Source organism: Chiloscyllium plagiosum, chromosome 19, assembly GCF_004010195.1.
Source record: "Chiloscyllium plagiosum isolate BGI_BamShark_2017 chromosome 19, ASM401019v2, whole genome shotgun sequence".
Lineage (NCBI taxonomy): Eukaryota > Metazoa > Chordata > Chondrichthyes > Orectolobiformes > Hemiscylliidae > Chiloscyllium > Chiloscyllium plagiosum.
Window position 1 is genome coordinate 44,188,564 of NC_057728.1, and position 22,026 is coordinate 44,210,589.

At 38.0% G+C, this 22,026-nt stretch overlaps 1 protein-coding gene across 3 annotated transcripts in view; it reads left to right on the plus strand.

Annotated features, from left to right (window-relative positions):
• tmtc2a (transmembrane O-mannosyltransferase targeting cadherins 2a) overlaps positions 1-22,026 on the plus strand; it is a 181,997-nt gene that overhangs the window by 144,271 nt on the left and 15,700 nt on the right. For all 3 annotated transcript variants that reach the window (XM_043709687.1, XM_043709689.1, XM_043709688.1), the window contains exons 7-10: positions 1,461-1,539; positions 3,471-3,592; positions 7,630-7,711; positions 16,367-16,481. In XM_043709687.1, the coding sequence (XP_043565622.1) occupies positions 1,461-1,539; positions 3,471-3,592; positions 7,630-7,711; positions 16,367-16,481 (398 nt within the window). The remainder of the gene's footprint in view (positions 1-1,460; positions 1,540-3,470; positions 3,593-7,629; positions 7,712-16,366; positions 16,482-22,026) is intronic.

Sequence of the window (22,026 nt, forward strand, 5' to 3'; positions counted from 1 at the left end):
CAACTCTGCTTTCACCCCTTCTGTGGTTGCAGAACTACAAGAGGATCCTCTGTATTCTCATCAACTAACTCAGCTGCCTCAGATATAGATAATATTCCTTCATTGTCGCCACATTCTGCACAATCACAAATTCCCTCATGTTCCATTTTAGTAATATGAAGGGATCAGTCCCATTAGGACACACTGATCTATTCCTCAATCCAGCCAAACATACTGGATATCTTTCTGTAAAAATACAGGAAATACAACACTTGCTTTTTCATCTCTCTGTCCTCAAACTCCAAAGCCCTGGATGTTACTTTGAGGTACAAGCATGATTAACATGGCCTTCTTTCAATTTATTTTTTGCTCACAATGCAACCTATTCTACACTGCTCTTCCCTTTCTGTTTTTATTTCATATTTCTATCCGTAGTACTTGTGTTTTTATAACACTAAATCTCAATAGAAATGAAATTGGCAGATGTACAATAGGAGACTAATGAGCGATCAGAGTCTCTATACAAAATGTTGCTTTTTTGAGCTTGTTAATTACTTTCTTCCACAGTATGTTCATCATACAGAATGCTAAGAATTATCTTCTCCTTACACAAATAATCAATGGTCTTTAAAGGAGAGGTAGTTCAAGTTCAAGCACAATGTACATTCCCACAGCACAGGATGAAAAATTCCAGAGCTACCTGAATGCTGAAAGTAGTAGAAATGGACATGAAACAGAAAACAATGTGCTTACGTTAGAAGTTACATGGATAATACAATTGCAACCCAGGCTGATTTTTAAAAAAATTATTCATGAGATGGGGCATTTATTGCCCATCCCTAGGTGCTCCTCAGAAGGTGATGGTGTGCTGCTTTCTTGAACCACTGCAGTTCATTTGGGGTGGGTGGACTCACGTTGCCTTCGGGAGAGAGTTCCAGGATTTTGGCCTAGCAACATTTAAAGGAGCAACAATATAATTCCAATTCAGGGCGGTGAGTGGCTTGGAGAGAAACTCGCATGTGCTTGTATTCCCATGCCTCGTTTTCTTCTAGATGGTAATGATTGTGTGTTTGGAACACATAAGTTTTAGAGGGGAGTTGACATATTAAAGAAGAGAAATAAAGAGAGTACAATAAAAAGTGGACTGCAGCGGTCAAATTGGCAGCTGACTAAAACCTTCTCAAGGGCAATTAGGGACAGGCAATAAATGCTGGCCAGTCAGCAAAGCCCACATCTCAAAAATGAATTAAAAAAAAGAGACTGGCAATTTAAAATAAAAGGAAATTCAACAATCTTCTTTCGGCATTGGAGCTGATTACAGAAAAGAAAAATGTGATTTCTACATGGTAGAAAGGACATGGCTGACATATTAAATTAATGCTTTGCATCTCTCTGTTGAAAACAAAAAGGACTTGTATTTTCATAGAATTTTAATGTTTAATAAAATTTGAATTACAAATCACTGTTTCTTTTCAATGTAGGATGCATTAGTTGTTTATAAGGAAGCAATACAGAAGATGCCAAAACAGTTTGCACCACAGAGCTTATACAACATGATGGGTGAGTGTACCAACACATGTCTTGCAATCACACTGCCACATGTAAAGAAGTGTGTTTGTGTTTTATAAGGGTATGTTTGGCCCAATGGGTCTGTAATAATGTCATCTTTTTAATCAAATACTGTAAAGCAGCTCTTCTGAATTAACTAGCCCAGTAATTATATATCATCTTGTGGAACTGGCTCCAGTCAAAAGCTTCATATAAACACTAAGCTGATGAATCTTTCAATCAAAATTAAGCTCAAAGTCAAAAGTTAGGTAATTTAAAAAATGATAGTGTAGTGTACAACATATGATGCTTATTAAGTGAAAATTAATTCTTGTTATATTAGTCAAAGTACCACATTAAAAGTGCTTGTTAAACAGAAACTTAAGTTGATCCTGTGTTGGAGACATGTGGTGGTACAAGTACCACTGCAGAGACATTATTGCTTGTTCAGAGTTGCAATCTACAAATGTGCTTATTACAGTCGAAAGATGAGTCAAAGTATATTGTAAACTTATTATCATGTCACTGAGCTTATATTATTGTACCATAATGTGTTACCTTAAGCTATTCAATTTTGTTTGAGTAGGGATAAACAAAAAACTAATAATAGTAAGATGTTAAATTTGCTATTGTGACGAATATCTCCCTAATCAAGCTTAGACAAAACACTAAATTATGAATACTCTATAGGATTGAAAATATAGTATGAGCATCTCCAATACTTAAAAACAAACGTTATGGGCTGGATTTTCTGAGGAGTAGCAATCTCTTACGGATTGCCAATCCAGCCCTTCTTTTTAACAAAAGAAGAGAGCTCTGCATTTCTGAAAATAGATTCCACTCAATGTTCCATCAGAAATATGCAACTGTACTTCCATTCTGAGAGATGTTCCATAATGCAGAACTCTCAATGAAGGCAGAGGAAGGGTGATCAGGCAGGGTCTGGCAGCAAGTGGATCGAGTTAGTGGTTGTGAGGGGGAGAAGTGGGAGGTGTCAGGGGTTAGTTCCAATATCAGGTGTAGGGGGGAGGTTCAGGTGTTGATCAGGGCAGGGGTGTTAGCTTCCTGAGTTGAGTCTTGGGTCCTATGTCAGGTCTTGGGGTGGGGTAACTTGGCGGCTGGTGTGTTGGGTCCCCAGGTATTATCCAGTCAGGGTCTGGGGTCTGTAAATGGTTTTGGGGAGGTGTAGATGGGCATGTACTAGGAGGTGCAATATGAAGTCAATTAAATACTTATTCTGGAGTTAGACTACTCATTTAATAGTGCAACATTTCTTCAACAACTATTTCACTGAATTTCATTGGAACCCTCCAAAATCTCCAATTTAATTCAAAATACTTGGAGACTTCCAGGCTTTGAGGAATTACCCAGAGAAAAATTCAAATTCCTGGGCAATTCCTTCAGAGTCTGCTACGATGAAGGATTCTACAAGCTCTCCATACGCACCTCCCATATGCACTAGAATAATGACAGTCTGGCCAATGGAAAATCCGAGCTAATATGCCTGTAGATCTTAACTTGGAACCATTCCTTAAATATCCATTTCTATTGTCTCTCTGCTCAGGGTTACATTGTTTCCTCAGGAATGTGATGTTAGATTAATGCTATTTTTCTGAGGATGCTGGCCTCCTACCTGTTACAATATATTATTCTTTGGGTTGAATAATGTTTTGGAGGAGTACTGTTGCTGGTGACATGCTTCATTTCTATTTCCAGTCAGCACGGTTGAATTCCAAAAGGTCATTACTCAAACTGGACATCAAAGTACTGTATGCTGGGCTTCTCTGTTGTGTGGAATCTGTCCATTTGTTAACTTGTCATATTATAACGAAGCACAGGAGTTGGACATATTTAAACAATTTTCCTTGGTATTCTTGCGCTATGAGAGAGTATCATTAAAGATACATATCGTTGTGAGCTTTGACCTTCATCTGTACCCACAGGTGAAGCATACATGAGACTGAACAAACTGACGGAGGCTGAGTACTGGTACCTGGAGTCCCTGCATTCCAAGCCTGATCATATCCCTGCCCATCTCACGTATGGAAAGCTTTTGGCACTCACTGTGAGTTCATTGTATTATCTTTTTCATGCTCTTTACACAACTCGTATTACACAAGTGGTCCCTTGTGAAATCGTGCATTCACGAAAGCAAGTCATTAGATCTTAGCACTTACCTTCATAATTATTTAAACTTTTCACACTTTCAGCACGTTTTTTAACTTGAAAGATGTTCAATATGCTTCTCAAGCAAATTTGATCAATACAAGACCATATTTTTTTCTGACATGTTATAATTATTGTTTTAATTTATTGAACATAATTTGTTGAATAGCAATATGTCTGATTTGTAATGTTGTTACAAAAAGTAATTATTATGACCAGCATTTTCCCTATGTTTAATGCAGCAGGCACATTTGGGTGCTAGCTGTATTGACTTTAAGATTATGCTGACAGACATTGAAGGAAATTGGTGCACTCAGTTTGTAAGTCCCACTTCATCAGATTTACAAAAATAATGTATGAACCTTCTGTGATGCTAATGTGCTTTGCCCATCTGACAGTTGTACCCTATTACCAGGGCAAGTCACTTTGGAATTACTTCAGTTGATTTGATTACTAAACTCCACTGGGAATGTAAGTGTTAGACTTTTGTAAATAGATACAACAATTTCAATGTGCTTCAGTTTCAACAGCAACATGACACTCTTGCTGTTATATTAAAATTAGTTGTATTCTGCTTCTTATGCTGCATTTCACATGACTGGTGATTGATCTTTTTAAGTATTTTTATGCCAGCAGCTCAGATTTCCCAATTTGTTTGAGAAACAAAATCTCCTCGGGTTTTGGGAATGCTCATAATTCTTGTAAATGCAATTGCTCTTTCCAGATATGGGAATAGATTTTTGCAGCAAACAGGTATTTTCATTGTTTATTTTATTTTTGTTTTCTACCTCTTTTATATTCTGTATTTATTTGGCACCAACGCCTGCCAGAATATTTCCTTTATTGACTTGGATTATGTCAGGACTGGGTGCCTAATCATATTCTTCAAATGTAATTGAACAATGAAGTGATTATCTGAAGCTTTCCAACTTGAATACTCTTCATATTTGTGTGTTTGACACACTGTTTCACTTCACTTTCTGGAGACACTATTTTTGTGAAACCTCTGTTCAATTTGCATATCTCCTAGACTCATGTCAACATTAAATCATGATTAGTCAGAGTAGCACACGATTAAAGGAACAAAATGAGCATGTCTGCTTTTCCTCTACAGCTATATTGAATAACTCATTTTCATGAGGCAATATACCCAGTAAAACACTGAAAATAGTAAAATCTTGTTCCAACAGTGGTAGACAAATTGATGTAACATTCAATGATGGGATCTTGAATCTATGTATATAAATAGATGTTCATGTACTCTGCTATGTGATATCAGTCCACTTGCTGAAGAAATCTTATCCAGAAAATAACAAGATCTTTCTTTTGTTTGAGGGATAACTGTTGTTAGGGCTATAGAAGGAATATGTACTGCAAATTGTGCTGTAGAATCTTTTGCATCCACCTGAGAGGGCACACACACTTTCTCATCTGAAAGTCAGGTTGACAAAATGTTAAATGGCTTCTGCTACAACAATGAGTAATAACCATGTTGCTGGTATCAGCAATCCAGAGATATGACTTCATTGCTTTGTTTATTAATTTGCTTTGGATCCAAGTCATTCCAGACTTCAATTCACTATTTCCTGTGAAAACTACACATACATTAAAAGCCACATGTTCCCTTATTACACTGATATATATCAGTAAGAGGAGGATGCATGTTTTAATTGGTGTTTGATTAGTTACCCACTTAAATTAATTGGGACTGAGCTGCAAAATAACAACATTAGGCATTGCAATTCATTGCAGCATCCTGGGCATAGAAGATACAAAATTGTTTTAAATGAAGTCAATCTCACTTGAATCTTGAACACAAATCTGCAGGTGTGGATGACAAGAATTTGTCACTAAAATTGAAATGTCAGTTTGTATATATCATACTGCTACAGTGAGGCACAATGGGATGAGGACTTCTTTTTGCTGATATAGGAGTGGACCTTATTGCATGTACTATTGCAACATATTTCCATCATATAACAAGAATTTCTTTTGATCTAGAAACTACTATTTTTCAATTTTCCGTTTTTCACATTTTGCTTATATTCTAAATAGAATTAATGTTGATTGTTTTATCAGACAAAATGTGCTTGGGCTTACCAGTCAGTCAAATTCTACCTAATACTGATTTATGATTGTACATGCCGATTGTATAGTTTAGTCTGTTTATAGCTCTGCCATGTAAAATAAATGACAATGTGTGCTGGGCAAATCTATCAATTTGATGCAGTGAAACTTATGTAAATGCACAACATTTAAACAAATGGAAAGTTGGGCAGTATTACGCAAATGTTTACATTACAGATCATTTTACCATGCAATAATTAATGATCTCAACTTTACTATAATTAACATTGTTAAGGAAACAGCATTTCATTTGCAATTGAAGTGACTAAGCATGTGGTTTTCATATGGATCTTTCTGCCTCTGTCTTTCCTCTACTGTTTATCTTGTTTATCTGTGTTTCTGCCTGTATGAGAATTGCACACTGACTGGCTTACTTTCACTCCTTGAGTAATGGGAGATCTGGATGAATAATTGTCTCTTTTGGCTGGCTGGGTTTTCCTTGAAATTTTAGCCGACATATAAAATATCTTGAAGCAAACAATAACACTACAGCAGCTTTACTATTGCTCTAGAAGTTTGTCAAACTAATTTTGTGAAGAAAATACTCCTATACGAATAAACTATCCTTTAAGAAAATTCTTCAATGTTTGCAGCTCACCGTTTATAAACTATATTCTTTTGTTTCTTTGTAACATATTCCTCCATTTCACACACAATATCCTGAACTAAAAAAAAACAACGCTTACTTCCCAAGCATCTTGAGTTGGTTAGATGACAGTGACAACCGTGGACTAAGCCTCCTGTTTCATTTCCTTTGAGGCAACCATCCAACCTAAATTGACAGGATGATCAGAATTCATGCTGTGCAAGGAATTGTGAAGCATGTTGATTCTTCAAGATGTGGAACAGCATGGAAAATGAACTTTCTGTAAACTTTTCCCATTGATATTCATTTGACCATTTAATGGTTATAAGTTATACCATTAATATTCATTTTACTGTGTAACTGTTATAAGTTATACCATTGATATTCATTTTACTGTGTAATGGTTATAAGTGTCCTCATTCGGAAGGTTGTATCCTCAACCTGCTAGTTACAGTGAGACGTTGGAATTCGACAATTGAGACACATAGGTTTGAGCGCGCATGTTTCAGAATTTTATTTAAAATATTATCAGGACTGGACAAATTCTGTTTAAGGCATGATTAACACATAAACGACATTTATCAACTACTGATATATTTTGTACAGATTGATGTTGAAATGACAACATATGATACCTGTCTATTTGTTGCAGCAGAGAAGATTGAGGGTATGGGGGGTGTACATGATTGAGATGTATAAATTTGAGGGGCATTGACAGGAAGGAACTTTTCCCCTCGATGGAAGGAGCAATGAAGAAGAGGAATTGGTTTAAGGAGAGCGGCAGGAAGTTCAGAGGGAATGTGAGGAAAACATTTTCATTCAGAGGGTGGTGGGAACTTACTGCCAGTATAGGTGGTAGAGACAGAAACCCTCATAACATTTAAGAAGTATTTAGATGCCAAGACAGAAGGTTATGGTCCAACTGCTGGAAAATGGGATTAGAATAGTTAGCCAGTTGTTTTTGACTACAGCAGACTCAATGGGCAGAATGGTGTTTTTTTTGGTGATGTAGAGCACTATGGCTGTATATTACATAAGATATTATTTAACCATTCATAAATTAACAAAATTGGTATTCTCTCATAATATGAGTTTAGAATCTGCTCATTTCATGCAATGAAATAATTTTGTCAGAATTTTTGCTTTGCTGATCCACAACTTAAGGTGAAAACTATGAGATATTAAAGCCTTTTCTCAATTAAGATTTGTTTGTTAATTCACAGGGGCGTAAGGAAGAAGCTGAAAAGTATTTCTTGCGATCTATCCAGCTTGATCCCACAAAAGGAAACTGCTATATGCATTATGGTGAGTTAACTTTTATTTAAAGTGTTTAACTTGGACCTAGCTTTAGAACAAATCTTGTATAGCATGACACATTATCATAGAATGTCACAAACCATTTCACAATTAACTTGTAGTGTAGGGGCTAATTTTTCTTTGTAACAATAACTCCTGCGCAACACAGTTCCACAAACAACAGTAAATGAACAGTCAGTGTATGTTAGTTGTGTTGATTGAAGAATAAATTAAAGGGACCTGGATTTATAATACTGACATTGAATGACCATACTTTCTCAATTTGTGTTTCTTCACTTTCAGCTAAAAGCCACGAAGTAGTGGAAGTTTGATTTTTTTTGCAGATCATCCATTTCCTCTTTACTCTGTGCAGCTGATCTTAAGAACCCATGCCCTGAGACTCATTTCTGTTCTCATCACCCTTTTTGAGGCTCCATCTTCTAACCCATACAGCACAATGCTCCACACAGGATATCGTGCAAGTTCCTTTTTCAAGTCTTCCATTCTTCTGTTGACCAGTTGTAGAATGGAAGGTTGCTTGCCTTCTGTAGATGTCAGTACTGCCATTCCCGTTTGTGGTCAATTTTGATCCCAGACATTTAAATCAATCTACATGAATGGCTCCAAGATGTCCAAAAGAAATTTACAGCCAAATCTCTGTCCACATCGAACCATTTCTAATTAGTTATTTAATCATTGCTTTTATTAAATGAGTTAACCAATCACATTTAACACCATCACTGAAAGTTTTATTTTCTAATTACCAGTAACTGTAATCAGGAAATAATTCTTCCTTGAGGTGTGCTACATTTCTCTTTACATCCTCCAGTCCTGTAATCAAATCCAAAATAAAGAGCCCATTTATATCTGCATTAGCTATATTAAATATTTTTTAGGATTACATCATTGTTCTGGTCAATTATATCCCTGCCGTGAAAGATAAATTGAACTCTTAGTCTTTTTTCATTACTAAGATATCTCAATGTCTCAATGTCCCTTGTTTATTTTTGAAACTTCTTAATTGTATTGATACCCATTCTGGGTTATTGGGCAGAACTATGCTCAAAGGCCTGTATAGGAGTACCAGCCTCCCCCATTTCCTCTGGCAGCTCATTCCACACACGCACCATCTTCTGCATGAAAAATTTTGCACTTGAGATGAAATCCAAAACTTAAGGCTTGTACATTGATTCTGATTTATGGATTTGAAGGAAAGTGTTTGGAAATGAAAATATACATGCTTATAAAGTGTGGAATTGGCATGGGCGTGAACAATGGCAAAGAAATTGGGAAAATATGGCAAGAATGGAAAAATCAGATTATTGATGTTGAGAAAACAAAATTATATTTTTCCATTTAGGATTTAAGCAATAAGTTCAGGATTAGTGAGTTTTGAGAAGATTTGTAACTCAGGTTGAGGTTCTGGATGTAAGTTCTGGAAGGTTCATTTTCAGATGTTTCATCACCATACTATATAACATCATCAGGGAGCTTCTGGTGAAGCACTGATGGTATGGCCTGCTTTTTATTTATGTGTTTAGCTTTCCTTGGGTTGGTGATGTCATTTCCTGTGGTGATGTAATTTCTGGTGGTGATATCATTTCCGGTTCTTGTTCTCAGGGGGTGATAAATGGAATCCAAGTCAATGGTTTGTTGATAGAGTTCCAGTTGGAGTACCATGCTTCTAGGAATTCTCATGCATGTCTCTGTTTGGCTTGTCCTAGGTTCAGGATCTTGCTAACACGCAGCAACTACCTTGTTTCCATGCATTTGCATCTCATTATTACATGCCTCACTTCTACGAGCTCCCAGTTGTCCTCTCCTTACTCAAGAAACTAGATTGTGCCTATTCCTGACATGAAATTTGGAAAGTTTACTGGATGGCAGAAGCTCAGCACTTGCTTCTCTGAACATTCAGACAAATCTGTCTTCACACAATCTCTTTTCATGCTTCATGAACAATGCCATCCGCCATCTGCATAGAATCCCTACAGTGTGGGAGGAGGCCATTCAGCCCATTGAGTCCACAGCGACCCGCCAAAGTGCATCCCACCCAAACCAACTCCATTCCTGTAAATCTGCATTTCCTTTGGCTAATGCACCTAACCTCCACAACCCTGGGCACTATAGACAATTTAATGTGGCCAATCCACCTAACCTACACATCCTTTGACTGTGGGAGAAGGCCAGAGCACCTAGAGGAAGCGAACACAGACATAGGGAGAAGTGCAAACTCTGCACAAACAGTCACCCGAATCGAACCTAGGTCCCTGACACTGTGAGACAGCAATGTAAACCACTGAGCCACCAGCCACAATTTGTGGAGTCATGTGACAGGAGAGGATTGAGTGCCCACTGTTGCCATGTGTTTAAAACATGCATGCCACAAATGCTGTAATAAAGCCCATCTCCGCATTACTTCAGGTGTGGCAAGCCTGGAACTTCCCCTCACACTGAGGTGTTCCAGTGTTTTCCCAATGAAAAGATCAATCCTCACAAGTTGGCATCAGCAAACTACCAGTCTCAGCAACCCACTAGGCTGTTTTCAGGCCAAGTCATAAAACACTTCAGACCTTCAGGATATCACTTATGACTTGCATACTTCTGCCAAATCACTTTGGCTGCAGGGACATGCATGTATCACATGCTTCTGCACAGGACACATAGAGTCATAGAGATGGACAGCATGCCGACCAGATATCCTAAGCTAATCTAGCCCCATTTGTCAGCACTTGGCCCATATCCCTCTAACTCCTTCCTATTCATATACCCATCCAGATACCTTTTAAATGTTGTAATTGTACCAGCCTCTCCCATTTCCTCTGGCAGCTCATTCCACACACGCACCATCTTCTGCATGAAAAAGTTGCTCCTCAGGACTCTTCTAAATTTTTCCCCTCTCACCTGAAACCTACGCCCTCCAGTTCTGGATTCCACCCTCCCCTGCCCTCCTCCAGGGAAAAGATCTTGTCTATTTACCCTATCCATGCCACTCAAGATTTTATAAACCTCTATAAGGTCAGTCCTCAGTGTCCGATGCTCATCTCATGTCTTTAGCTTACTTTCCTAGCAGTTGCTCACTTTGCATTTGCTTAGAGGCTGTCAACCTCGAGATGGCATTTTTTTTTTGAACTGCATAAAGGCTATTCAGTGCTATCTTCTAGGCTATCAGCCTGTGTGGCCTGCATTGCTTTTTAGCACAAAGGGAAAAGCAGACAGCTTATCACAGTTTGAAGCACGAAGTAATCATATGGCTGAACAAATAACATTATGACAACAGGTAAAATCAATGTCACAATAACAGTATATGCCAGCAACTTATGTGGTAAACACACTGCATTGGCATCAATCAAATGACCATATCTGAACATCAAAGCTACCAGTCTTTAGTGGGGTTAAAGGTGACTATGATATGACAGGGGTATCACCACAGTCATGGGGCTCATCCAATTCAATGTAAGTTCACAGTCAGTCCTGAAGGTCAAGTGCAACTAATTTAAGAATTGCAGGGTACATCCGTCAGTGCCATGGAGTCATCAGCCAATTTTCCTTACAATGAGACTTAGGGAAAAGCTAAGTTTAATGACATTTGATAGAAGAGCAGTTAGCAGGAGGGGTGATGTGATGTTCTAGTGAATGGGTAGGAAGCACAGCCAACAGAAAGGAATCATCGTTTTGGAGAATGAGATGATTGAGTGAAAATGATGGGAGTTCATAAGCCTTGGTGAACTGAGTATGCAGTGGCAGAGTTAGAGTGAATGACTGGTGGCCATATGAGTGTGAAGTAACAGAGAATATGGAGCACTTATCTTTGTGGAGTGCAGAAGATCATTGCTGATTGATCTGCACTTTACACTGCTGGGCATTGTGTCTCACTTGGAAGGCTGCACTGACCAGTCTGCTATCTCATCGAGGCTAGCTAAGTCTGGTTGCTTGGCTTCATTTGCTGGTCAGCAAGGAAAAGAATGACCCACCTCTCCACCACCCTGTCCATCAGCACCACTATGTCTTGAACTGCAAAGCAGAGAGTTAACTTACCTTTCTGGATCTTTTCCTTGGGAAAGCACTGGAACACGTCAAGGTGAGGGGAAGTTCCTGGATTGTAGCACCTGGAGTGACCTGCAGATGGGTATTGGTGGCATGCACATCTTAAATTCCTGGCAACAGTGAGCATTGTATCCTGTCCTGCTACATGATTCCACGAGATAGACACATTGTTTAATTAATGAGATGACAAACAGAAGACTGCATGAGGAAAGTCAATGTGAGCCATGACAGACTGGCCACCAGGAATCTCACTTGAGGAAACATTTTGCCAAAAATTGCACACATTCATCCCACAGTATTAAACAAAGATAATAAAATTCATCTTGTAATTTGGTGATATTATGCTTATATCTTTTAAAACTCATTCATGAAATGTGGATGTTGCTGGCAAGGTTAGCATTGATTTCTGAACCATAACTGAGATTAAGCAAGTGGTGATAAGTCATCTTTCTGAATTGCTATTCTCTTTGTGGTGCAGGTACAACAACTGTGTTGTTAGTCAGAAAGCTCCAGGATTTAACCCAGCAGGAATGAAATGACTGTGACCTATTTTATTTATTTATTGATGAGTCTGCTAAATGGAATGTTATGTTTAAAATTAAATTTCCAATTTCTTCATGATCAAAATTTGGAAGTTAGAATTTTGTATGTAAAATCTTCTTTATCCTTTCATGTATTATTGTTTGCAGTGTGAGTTACAATTTGGATTATATTTAGACATAGTTGGTCTTCTCAGAGACTATAAAATGAAAAGACCATAAGATATTGGAACAGGGATGGGCCATTGGCCCCTCGAGCATATTCCGTTACTGAGTAGCATCATGGTTGATCTGAAATTTCTTGTATCCTTTTCTGTCTTTTCCTCAGAACTTGATTCCATATCTGATCAAGAATTTATCTTTCTCTGCCTTAAATATGCACAAGGACTCTGGCCCCACAGCTCTCTGTTTGAGACAAAAAAACCCTGCAGATACTGGAATCCAAAATAGACAGGCAGGAGACAGGCAGCATTAGGAAGTGGAGAAGTTGATGTTTCAGGAATAACCCTTCTTCAGAACTGGGGATGGGTGTAAGGGGAGCTGCCGATATAGGGTGTGGCAGTGGCAGTGGCAGGGTGATGAAGTGGGATAGATGAACACAGGCAGGGGTTATGATGGGGTTAGTCAATGGGAGGAATGAATCTGGTTGGTGGCTGGGAGAGGTGGAAGGGAGGGGGAGGGGCTGGGAAGGGAGTCAGAGGATGGGAAGGGAGATTATTTGAAATTGGAGAAATTAATGTTGAGTCCTCCATGCTGTAGGCTGCCCAGGCAGAAGATGAGGTATTGCTCCTCCAATTTGTAGTGGTTCATTGTGGCAATGGAGGAGGCCAAGGATGGTCATGTCAGAAAGGGAGTCAGAAGGGGAATTAAAATGGACAGTGACTTGGAAGCCTAGTCGGATTCTGCGGGCCTGGCTGAGATGCTTGGTGAACCATTCCCTGAGTTTGTATTCAGTCTCCCTGATCTAGAGAAGACCACATTGGGAGCACCGGATGCAGTAAACTAGGTTGGAAGAGATGCAATTGAATCTATGTCTCACCTGGAAGGACTGTTTAGCACCCTGGGTGGAGGTGAGGGGAGTGGTGCACCAGCAGGTTTTGCATATTTTCTGGTTGCAGCGGAAGGTATCTGGAGGTTCGGGGAGGGGAGGGAGGGCGCTGGTAGGGAGAGTGGTGCAAACTAAGGACTGTTGAAGGGAACTTTCCTTGCGGAAGGCAGAGAGGGGTGGGGAGGGGAAGATGTTCTTGGTGGTGGGGTACAGCATGTGCCCTGTCAAGTTTTATATGTAACATGGGATTACATTGTTCTTATAGCAAATGCTCTTCACTATGTCCTAATTATGAAATGCAGTTCATTGCACTGCAGTGAGGTCAAGCCACTTTTGACTACTCTGTGTATCCATTAATAGTGAGGTCTGAATTAAAGTCATTTAAGCATTTTAAGTCATTAACGACGTATATTCTGAGATCCAGAATCCGATGTAAGATATAGCATGGTGGCTCAGTGGTTAGCACTGCTACCTTACAGTGCCAGGGACCTGTGTTTAATTTCATCCTTGGGTGACTGTATGGATATTGCACATTTCTCCCTGTGTTTGCATGTGTTTCCTCCCACAATCCAAAGATGTGCAGGTTAGGTGGATTGACCATGGTGTCCAGGGATGTGTAGGTTAGAGGGATTGACCATTGGAAATGCAGCGACTAGGTGGGATGATCAGTGTGGATTCAATGGGCTGAATGGCCTGCTTCCACACTGTAGGAATTCTATGAAAATAATAGTGACTTTCCTTTAAATTATATCAAAAATAATAAAGTATAACCAATTTAGTTTATTTTAGTACTTCAAAATAAATCAAATTGTAAAGATCACATTTGTGTTCATAAATTAGGTAGAGCTGAATTGAAGGACATTCAACATGCAACACATGGTTATAAATTCAGCTGAGAAATTCCAACTGAAGAACATATTTGGTCTAAAAGATTGTGATTTTCAAAAGAGCCTGATCACTGTTTAAATAGAAACTGGAATATCTATAAATTTTATTTTTTGTCTTTCCAACTGAATTTGAATTTTATTATAAACTAATTAGGCACAGCATGTTCCATAGGTGTTGCCACTGCCAGTTTGCTTTTCTGTTAATTCAATGTAACAGAGTGAATCTCATTCAAAATAACTGACAGCAGATTTAAAGCATAAGAGTGTACAAAAAACTCTCTCCTGCATTTTATCCACTAATCACACTGCCTCATGGCCTTGAAGTGACACTATCGACCATTAGAAGACACATTCTTAATGCATTTGTGTCATATTTTGATTTTTTCCATCTGAGATATTAATCCTATTCACGCTAAAATTGGTGACATAAGATTTTGGGTTTACTGAAATAATAGAGTGAAATATTTCACAACAACATCAGTTTTTAGGTTTTTTTGTTGCTATTTTATGTAATTGCACAGCCTGAATATTTTAAATGACCTGATATTATAAATAAGAAAAAATTTGGCGGAGATGGTGGCACAGTAATACAGTTGGAATGTTGACCTTGACAAGTATCGGCAAATGTTGTTAAAAACCCATCTGGACATTAATGTCCTTTAAGGAAGGAATTCTGCCGTCCATAATTGATCTGGGTTACTTGTGAGGCCCACAACAATGTGGTTAACTCTTAAGTTCCCTCCAACAATGATTTAAAAATCCAAACAATTTAAATACAATTAGGGAATAGATAACAAGTACCTACCTTGCCAGTGATGCCCATGTCTCATGAAAGGATAAAGTAAATAATTTCTATAGCACCTTTCATGAGACTGGTACATCTGAAAATACTATATAGACAAAATCATTCATCATTACTGTGATGTGAAAATGCAGTAGTCAATTTGTAAGCAGCAGGATTTTAGGTTTCAGTGGTGTTGGTTGAGATAAATGTTGTCCAGGATACCAAGGAGAATTCTCTTGCTTTCCTTCACAACTGTGCCATGGCATCCTTCAGGACCTCGTTCAGTTTAAAATGTATCTGAAAACCAACACTGCTGACAATGCAGCATTCCCATAACGTTGCACAGATTATGTCCCATCCCTAGAGTGGACTTGAACACACAGCCCTCTGTCTCAATGCAAGTGTACATTGAACCAAGGTTGGTGTCTCTCCGAATTTAGTGTTCGGAGGTCATTTTCAATCTCATATTAGTGGAAGTGAAATCAATTTAATAGCTTGATAAAAGCCAGATTTCATACATTAAAATTAAATACTGATCATTAGTTTTAAAAAAAACTCAAAAGCAACAGGGAGCTAAACATAAATAACTAAATTGTACTGTCCCAAATTTTGAGATCATTTTCAATATGTTTTTCTCTAAAGTTGTTAATCTTATGTTGAAATTTACTAATGCTATTGACATGGTAAAATTGTGGCAGACTTACATTTACTAGTCAGCCCAGAATTTTATACAGTGTTATTAATAAAACATTTCTGCACCTATTTAGTATGAATTTCTGTGCAGCATTTTTACTTCAAACAGCTTTTGTATACTGTTCAGGTGCTTAGGAGGTCTTCAGGGCTGTTACTAATTGTATTTTTTATATCCAAAAGAAAAGACACAAAACATTGCAAAACATTGTAAACAGCATTTTTCAGATTATTTGATTGCTTTTCTTAGACAGACAATTTTAATATTAAAATATTAGCCATCCTTTATGTAGTGGCTTCTCTGTTGTGTCAGAAAGCTGTGAAAGTGTACACTGCTGTTAAAACCCACTGTATTAAAATTAACTTTTTTCAAATGCTTTATGTGGAGAAAATAGCCTTAAGATTTGGAATCATGACAGCTGGCTTGGATTCCCTGGTTCTGTTTCTTGCCATCTTTTGACTAGTAAGTGGCAGATGGAGGTGTTGTTTCTTGCAAGCCAAATAGGAAGCCCCCAGGAAACCGTGGAGTACCAACATGGTCTTTGTTAGGTTATGGAAAGCTCTGACCCCAGATAGATAGACTGATGATTGAAAAGAAGTTGACACTGTTGATTCTAAGAGCCTTGCTCTGTTCCTAAAAAATACTTGCATTTTTATGTTTTCTCCCAGGTCAGTTTCTGTTAGAGGAATCTCGTCTAATGGAAGCTGCTCAGATGGCAGAGAGAGCAGCTGAACTGGACAGCACAGAATTTGATGTTGTCTTTAATGCAGCCCACATGCTCAGGTTAGTTTTTTCTTACTAATGGATTGCATCACGAAATACGTTTTGAATTAGCCTGTTGGACACTATGGATCCTGTTATCTGGCATAATTTGGAGGGAAAATAAGCTTTTTTTTCTAAAGAAGAAAGAATTAAGGGCTAATATTTCAATGTGGCAGACTTTCAAATTCATTTAAAAAAGCAGCAGCATCATGCAGTAACTCTGTATCCCTCTGTGCCTAATTTAACTTGGACGTCTTGTATGCTAAAGCATTTTTTAGAAAAACATACGTACTTGATCTATGTGACCTTGTATAGAGCTCTGAAGGGCAGGTTGTAGTAAGTGCTTTGCTGGCATGAAGTATTTGGAGAAAGGAAATGATACACTATATACTTTTACAGCTAGTCTGTCTTCTGATGAAGTTCACTTGTAAATGACCAGTGTAACTTTTTTTGCAATGTGTATAAGCTTTCACTGGGAGTCATAAGTGGAAGGGAAAAAAAAACACAATTGGAAACAATTGCATCCCTTACAAATATTGGCTTCATATGGAGAAAATCATTTCACAAATGACAATATGCAGGTAATCCAGAAAAGTGTGACCCATAATTTGAGTCAATTCTTTCTCCTGGGGCAACAGGCCAACATTAACTGCTGCATTAATTCTTGGTACAATTACATTTAGACTTTGAGGAATAAAAGGAATAACAATTTTTGCTAAAGTAAAATAAAGAATTGATCAGCATTTGACAGAGAAATGCAGGTTTACTTTTAAGCTTGTAACATTCATAATTGCTGCCTTGACCTGACTGGGGAAGTAACTTTTATGGAATACAATGTCAGATTTCACTTAGGTTTTCTTGTATATGTCTTCACTCATTGTATTAAATTCAAAAGAATGCACTAATCTTGGATAGTGTTCTGGAATAAACAAAAATAGTACACATCTCACCTGATTTAAAGGTCTCATCTGAGCTTAGTTAGCTAAACCTCACAAAAAGGCTTAGAATTAACAGGAGATTCAACAAGGAGAGACATTTTGCCTGTCTGAGGAGTCTAGAATTGAGGACCATTGTCTTAGGATATGGTGCAGAGGTTTATTAATCTTTGGAATTCTCAACATACAGGATCTTGGAGGCTCAGTTGATGAGAATATGCAAGGCTAAGATTGATAGAGTTTTTTTGGACACTAATTGGAGAATATGGGAATAGAACAGGAAAGTGAAAATAAGAGAGAAGAATAGCCATGATCTTATTGAATGACGAAGCAGGCTCGAGGGATCATTTGACTTCCTCCTGCTTTGATTTCTTATGCTACATGAAAACAGGCCTCAGCATGTAAAGCGGACACCTTGACTGTTGGCAGAATGGGTTCTGCATATGATGGAGATTAGAGTCAAGATTAGAGTGGTGCTGGAAAAGCACAACAGGTCAGGCAGCATCCGAGGAGAAGGAAAATCGACTTTTCGGGCAAACGCCCTTCATCAGGAAACTGCTTCGGATGCTGTCTGACCTGCTGTGCTTTTCCAGCACCACTCTAATCTTGACCTAATCATTGCTGAGCTGTATCTGGTTCAGGCGGCAAATGGCAAAACTCCACGCCTGGGCATTCACCCCTTTTACACTCATTCACTTTGTACCTAATTTAAATAATTTGCAAAGTATTCCATTTATCATTATTACAATGCATAGTACACACAGATACTGTAGGATTTCATTCATTTTCACATTCAATCAAAGTTTAAAAAAGCTTAGAAGAATTAACACATTGCTTAGGCAGTTGTGAAAAGGAGTATGTTAACATTGATTTGATTTTCAGTTCCTGGGTGAAAGATTACAATTAATGGTAAATAGGTTAGTGCAAATAAGTGCAAATGAATAGCACACAAAAAATGTGCTTCACTTTAATTCCAATTTGAATAGAGTTAATTTTCCAATAGAATGTAACTTCAGATTCATAATTATTGTTCACTAAATGTTACATGGAAAGTGTTATAGTTGATAATTTAGCAGTATAACATAGAACAATATGACATTAAGAAGTAATCTTTTTCGCTTCTTGAATAATTGGCTAAATGCTCAGCTAAAGATTTATATTGTTATCATCAGCCACTTCTGTGAAAAATTCATGCTAAGGCCAACTGACCCCCTATCCAATCATTAATAATTCTACGCAATGAACTGAGGATGAGGCAATCAGAATAGTTTCTCATAGTCTTTGGAATACCACAACAAAGTCAGGATGTAAACGTGTTGAATTGATATCATCTTATAGAGGTGCCGGTGTCGGATTGGAGTGGACAAAGTCAGAAGCCACACAACACCAGGTTATAATCCAACAAGTTTATTTAAAATCACAAGCTTTTGGATTGCTGCTTCTGCGTCAGACGAAGTGCACTTGACTTCTGATTATATCATCTTAGACTGGAGAACTTATCATCAATATTATTGTGAGCATACTCTGCGCTTCATAAGTACAAATACATGTTAGCCTGAAGCTTAGGACTGTATCTTTATGTTTGCTGATGTTGAGGGAGATCAAGGAGAAATGATTATTTTCAGAAATTAAAATCATTTGACATGAATGTTAAAAGTATCAGAATTTGAAAATAAACTTGAGGTGAGATCATTCTGTGACTATTGTAAAAGTTTAGATTATAGCTGTAATGAAAACAGTATATCTTTGCTTTGAAGCTTCATTCATATGGCACAACATAGTTTTGGCTTCCATTTCAAAGTAAAATGGCACTAATTGGAGATCAAAGCCATGGGTACGGATCAAGCCAAGTAAAAACGGTCTGAATGTGAGGCTTGAAGTCACATGTTTTTCTTGGCTTAATAAATTACTGCCCAAATTTCAAAGTGTTTTGCATTCTTATACTGGCATATTCACACATGTGCATCTTTGATTGGAGGTGACTTTTACAGAGATGAATCATTGCATGAATCTGGTCCATTGATAATGTATTTATTTTGCAGCAAAAATGTAACATATGTCAGCTAAGATTATAAAGTGCAGTTAACCTTGCTAAAAAGGATGTAATGTGTTATTTTTGTTCCCAGAATATGAACAAGCTTGACAAGGTGATATTTAAATTCATGACTACTTATCCTGAGATATTAAGGCTCAACTACATTGTAATGGAAGAGAAGACAGGGACTGTCAGTTTCTTGCTCTGATGGATATTAGTGAATAAGTTGGTTTTACTGCAAGCCAGTAACCTTTGCACTATTATTTTTGGTATAATCACAAAAATAAGCTAATTTGTGGAACTTAGATTCATAACTTGCTTCAATGAGATTTGAACTTATAACCCAGTTTGCTTTCCAGTAACCACAATACTACTGTGTCTGCACTGATATTCTTTGCCCTCAAATTTGTCATCTGTTTAATTCCAACCTTGTTCTCCATATTCTTTAATATGTCTCTTTTTCAAACAACTATTAATTTCTCTTTTGCGCTCTGCTTCAGTGATGATTTTTGGCAGAGAATTTAACATTGTAAGATGCCTGCTGTGCAAATAAATTTGTTTTGTGATTATGTTACATTTGCTGTCTTTCAAAACGTTTTAGCTGAGCACTCAAAACCCTTCATCACATTGAAAGACCTTTAACTAGTCAACCTCAAATTTCACAACACCAATGTTCAAAATGTTTGTCAAAGCAGGATGATAGTACATGCACGTAAACAGACAAAGTGTGGTGAATGAGGCTGGTGAACTACAAGCATGGACAATAATGTGGGAATATGATGGCAGTGGCAAATCAGAGGTGGGGCTTAAAACAGTGATGACTGGGCACTTAAGTACAATGATTTATGCATTCAGTAAAGATATAGAATGAACAATGTGGCAATAATGCTTTGGAGATATATTGTTATATTGTAAAGAGAGAACACCTTTGAGGGGCCAAGGGCAGAGTCCATTTGGTTGGAGTTGGGAAGACAAATTGGGGGCATTTTATAGGCCTTCAATTAGTGAGAGCGAGAGGGAGAGAGAAAGAAATCTATAGGGGATTCACAGATGTGCAATAACTGTAGACTGGTGGTACTGGAGTGTTTTAATCACCCAGATATTGATTGGAATTATGTTATAGGGTAAGGTAGGGGAGGGAAGGCTGGTGTGCTCAGAACTGTGCTCAGTAAAACTTTCTTGATCAGAATGCTGTCAGTCCAACTGGAAAGGAGGGATTGCTAGGTCTGGTGTTGGAAAGTGATGTGGCTCAATCTACCAACCATCTGTGGGGAAACTTTGGATAAGAGTGATCTTTGTAACATGCAAGTTCTGTTGGCAGTTACAAAGGCAAATGTAATGTTAGAATTCATTTCAAGAGGGCTAGAATACAGATATGGATGCTGAGTCTGTATGAAGCTCTGATCAGACTGCATTTGGAATCTTGTAAGCAGTTTTGGGCCCTGGATCTAAGGCAGAATGTGCGGGCATGGGAGGGTGTCCAGAGGAGGTTTACATGAATGATTCTGGGAATTAAGGGCTTGTCCTATGAGGAACAGTTGAGGACTCTGGGTCTGTACTTGATGGAATTCAGAAGAATGATGGGGGGATTCTCAGTGAAACTTACAGAATACTGAGAGGTCTTCATTGAGTGGACGTGGAGAAGATGTTTCTACAAGCAGGGGAGACTAGGACCCGAGGGTACAACATCAGAATGCAGGGATGACCCTTTAGAACTGAGATGAGGAGGAATTTCTTCAGCCTCATTCTACGCATATGTCTTATGGTCTTATCACTGTATATGAAACTTTAGATTGATAATAGAGATAAACAAGGAACAGTTAAATATAGAGTTTCTAAATTGGAAGAAGGCAAATCAAAGTGAAATGAGAAGGAACCTAAATTAAGTAAATGAGATTGATGAGAAAATCTGTAATGGATCAATCTGCGGTTTGTAAAGAGGAGATCCTTCAGGCTACGTGCATTCCAACAAGGGTAAAAGGCAAGGGAGCCACAAACAAGGCTTCTTAAATATGGTGAAACAGAAAAGGAGGGTGCAGCGAGCATGTCTTGTTGAGATTAGAGCCATGTTGAATACCATTGATTGACAGTGGAAGGAAAGATAAAAATAAGACTGAAAAAGAGAGATTATGAGAACAGAATGACAGTAAAATTAAAAGGGAACCCAAAAGTCCTATTACAGCATGAAAATAGGAAGAATGTATTAAGAGATGTATTGTTCTACTGAGGACAAAAGAGACAAATATGTTTTCAGGGGCACAGAAAAGGGCCAGATTATTTAAACTTTTTTTTGTATTGGTATTTAATAAGGTAGACAATTTTGACAAAATATTAGTACAAGCAATGACAGTGCTGAATTGTGGAAAATGAAAGGAGAAGTTACTGGAAAGCTGGGTCTGCATACAGAAAGCCACCTCGTCTGGATGGCTGTGTCTCATTCTGCTAAAGGGGCTGGGATGGAAATAGCAGGAATGCTTGTCTTAATTTTTCAAGCTTCCTTACAGATTGGTCAGGCACCATTATACAAGAAAAGATGCAAGGACTGTCTTGACAACTACAGACCAATTAATTTATCAACAGTAGTGGACAAGACATT